The sequence below is a fragment of the Salvia hispanica genome, unplaced genomic scaffold (genome assembly GCF_023119035.1).
Source record: "Salvia hispanica cultivar TCC Black 2014 unplaced genomic scaffold, UniMelb_Shisp_WGS_1.0 HiC_scaffold_1531, whole genome shotgun sequence".
In the NCBI taxonomy this organism is placed as follows: domain Eukaryota; kingdom Viridiplantae; phylum Streptophyta; class Magnoliopsida; order Lamiales; family Lamiaceae; genus Salvia; species Salvia hispanica.
Genome location: NW_025951840.1, coordinates 1 through 3,968, shown reverse-complemented (window position 1 = coordinate 3,968; position 3,968 = coordinate 1). Strand labels below are relative to the sequence as shown.

Here is a 3,968-nt window from a genome sequence, read left to right as displayed (position 1 = left end):
GTATGCTTTTATCTATGTTATAGACATATTCTCTACATTGTGTTGAAATGCTTTGTACGTGTAGTTTAATTTAGTTATTTATATATTTTGCAGAAAGATATGTTCGAAGCATACTTCATAGAGAAGAAATTGCTAGATCTTTCAGAAAATATAAACAAGTCTTCATTCAACTTTCTGAATTTAGAATGGGCAACAACCACAAACATAAAGGACTGCGGTGTCTATTTGATGAGGCACATGGAGACCTATGTTGGGAAAAAGGGCAGTGATTGGGATATCGGCTTCTCTGCGCGTAGTCTGAAGATTATCCAAATACTCAGGGGAAGATATTGCTGCACGATGATTGCATCAATTTACAATAACCAGAGATCGCCAATGTTACAACTAGCTCATGATTGGATGGAAGCAAACATGGACAAATTGTATAAGCTAAACAACAAATACAAGAAGTTGTTTAGTTGTAGAAAGAGGAAGTGAACAAAAACAGATTTTAATGTTTGATGTTAACTTATCTTTTGGATTGGTTTTAAAATGATTATTATGCATTCTGACTTTTGAAATTAGCAGTTATAACAAATGTTAATAAGTTCAACAAATTGTATTGAAATGTAAACAACTTGATTGAAATATCAGCAACCTATAACAAAATGTCAACAGCTTGTATAAAGTGTCAACAACTTGGAAAACAAATATTATGTCAACAACTTAAAATTGACATAATTATATTAGTTGTTGACATGGCTAGTACATGTAGTTGACATGACTTACAATTGTTGTCAACATGTTTTCTATGTATTGTTCACATGGCTTGTACGTGTAGTTGACATGGCTTGAAACATAGTTGACATGACTGGTATGTGCGGTTGACACGATGTGCACCATAGTTGACATAATTATATTAGTTGTTGAGATGGCCAGTATATATAGTTGACACGATATGTACCGTAGTTGACATGACTGGTATGTGCGGTTGACACGATGTGCACCATAGTTGACATAATTATATTAGTTGTTGACATGGCCAGTATATATAGTTGACACGATATGTACCGTAGTTGACATGACTGGTATGTGCCGTTGACACGATGTGCACCATAGTTGACATAATTATATTAGTTGTTGACATGGCCAGTATATATAGTTGACACGATATGTACCGTAGTTGACATGACTGGTATGTGCCGTTGACACGATGTGCACCATAATTGACATAATTATATTAGTTGTTGACATGGCCAGTATATATAGTTGACATGATTTTTAATTGTTGACATGTGCACCTTAAAAACATGATGGAGCACGAAAGCAAGGCAGAGTCCAAGTTGTACTAAAAAGTCAACTACTTATAACCAAATGTCAACACCTTGTATAAAGGTGTACAACTCAGAAAACAAAACTTAAAATTAAAAAAACAGAATCATAAAATAGATGTCAACAGAGAGTAAAATCAGATATCAACAACTAACAAGAAAATGTCAATAATTTGTAGTCTATGTCAACAACTAAAAAACAATCATGTCTCCTTTCTGCCACAACTTCTAGCATTATGATCAGTAATTTTATGACACTTTCCACAACGCCTATGAGGTTTATTTGCTTTTTCAATTGCTTTCTCTATGCTTGACTTAATCCTGCTTTTCTTGTCACTTGCACCTCCTTTTGTACTAACCACATCTGGAGCATGTGCAGTTATTTCTTCAGGTACAACAATACCATATATGTTCATGATTGAATCATTTTTATCAATAGACGACGATCCAGCACAGTCATCTTTAAAGATTTGAGGACCAATACCCGCAAGCAAATTATCCAAAGCAATCAAATGATCTTTATTCCTAAAAGCACGCTGATATAGACCAAAGTAACGACCATGACACCTGTTAGCAATCTGTAGTTTGTCATCTTTGTTAGAACCTGCACACATATAAAATGTCAACAGCCTATATAAGATGTCAACAGCCTATATAAGATATGTCAACAGCTTAAATAACACATGCTAAAACTTAAACTGAAATATCTATAGAAAATAGTTTGAATACCTCTGTCAGACGCACTATCATCACTCGTGAGACCATGAACTGCCTTTAGTAATTCACTTTTAAGCCAACGGTTACCAACATATTTCTCTGGAATATTGTTGACATCTTTGTTTCTGAGGATGAAGAAAAGGTGGCTGCATAGATAACCACACCTTAAAAATAGTTTACACTCACATTCATATGACTCAGTCTCTATCTCATGTGTAACTGTAAAGGTCTTCTTTCTAGCATCAGAAACTTTGAAGACCTCGATATTCTCCAATGTGGACATGCTAATCATCCGACAACTCTTATCAGCCTCAGCAATAAATTCTTGTACCACTCTAAACATCCTATCTGTGTATACAGATGCCAATTGCTTCTCAAATGCTAAATCAGTGACATATTTTGGAGTGATTACAGAATCATAATAGTCAAGCCTTTCAGTTTGATTCCTTTGAGCATCAATGGCATTATTATACTGAAGAGTGAAGTCAGCAAAATTAAACAACGGTTTCGAGTACCTCTTAAAAAAACTGTTTTCAGATTCTGAAAAAGATGTTGTTCTCATTAAAGAACCCATAGGAACATCTCTAAAGAAGGCTGGGATCCACATATGTTTAATAGCAAACATATCCTTAAACCATTTATGATCTTCTACACCATATTTTTCAACAATACTAGTCCATAATATATCAAACTCATCCGGATCTAACAACTCTGACCAAACACAAGACTTAAACTCCTTACTAAACTTTTCTCTATCAGAAATAGATTTAGGTATCTTCTCAAACAACTTGCTCATAATATGCCACATGCACAAACGATGCCTTGTACCAGGTAATACCTTCTCAATGGCAAGCCTCATTCCCCAATCTTGGTCAGTGATTATGATTCTTGGAGCAACACCCATGCATTCAACAAATACAGTGAAAAGCCATGAAAATGCATCACATTCTCACCGGATACGAAACCAGCTCCAAACGCAATAGGACACCCATGATTGTCTTTCCCGGTAAATGGACCAAACACCATACGATACCTATTGAACAAATACATCAACACAAAACATCGATAATGTCAATTATAGGTATATGCTATGTCAACTATTAAATCAGAAATGATGCAAAGTACAAATGTATCCTATGTCAACTACCATATCAACTACTATCTATGTCAATTACTAAGTATAATAAATAAACTACCTGTTTGTTGAATATGTTGTATCAAATGCTACAACATCTCCAAACATGTGGTAATGCTTCCGAGACTCAGCATCAGACCAGAATAAGCTCACTAACTTATTATCTTCAGGTGATAATTGATATTTGTAAAAAAACCCTTCACAAATTCTCTTCTTCTCTTGCATCTGATTTAGGATCATTTGCACATCCACTTCTTTTAATTTCTCTTTAATATCACGTGAACAATTCCTAACATCAGTCAACGTACACCCAACAACATCATAACCACCGAAAAACTCCTTTAATAAGTTAAAAGTAGAGGTAGGACCGATGTTAGCTTTGGTGCAATCTTCAACAAACTTGTGATGAACATCATTCAAACTCCGATTACCTTTCATAAATCTCTTATGATCTTTGTCAACCATAGCATGATTGTGTTCCTCAACAAACTGATGCACAAGGTAATACTTATCACCAAAATCAGAAAAAAACTTAAAACTAATTCTCGCTCCACATCCACACCTTTTGGTGCCACGTCTACGTCTCTTCTTTGAAGATACTTCATCATCATCAGACACATTACCATCCTCAGATACACTAACATCAACATCCAACGAATCTACCGTATGAAATCCTTGTCTATTGCAAACAACATACTGAAAAATAATAACACCACCACTAGACCTATTTCCAAATCTTCGACAATCAAAATAACACTCCTGAGCATACTTTTCATAAAAGGAAATTCCTTCCTCAAGGGAAGAAA

General features: G+C 34.9%; 1 protein-coding gene across 1 annotated transcript; it reads right to left on the bottom strand.

Annotated features, from left to right (window-relative positions):
* Positions 1–1,513: 1,513 nt before the first annotated feature.
* Positions 1,514–2,886, bottom strand: LOC125198491 (protein FAR1-RELATED SEQUENCE 5-like). Its single transcript, XM_048096826.1, has 2 exons — positions 2,040–2,886; positions 1,514–1,914 (listed from the first exon to the last, which is right to left on the bottom strand). The coding sequence occupies exons 1-2, from the start codon at positions 2,884–2,886 to the stop codon at positions 1,514–1,516; spliced, it is 1,248 nt and encodes a 415-aa protein (XP_047952783.1).
* Between the last annotated feature and the right edge of the window lie 1,082 nt (positions 2,887–3,968).

Bases quoted from the DNA above. Each gene is read 5' to 3' on its own strand.
- LOC125198491 (XM_048096826.1), bottom strand. From the start codon at position 2,886: ATGAGGCTTGCCATTGAGAAGGTATTACCTGGTACAAGGCATCGTTTG. The intron at 1,915-2,039 runs GTATTCAAACTA...ATATGTGTGCAG, and splicing joins TGATAGTGCGTCTGACAGAG to GTTCTAACAAAGATGACAAA.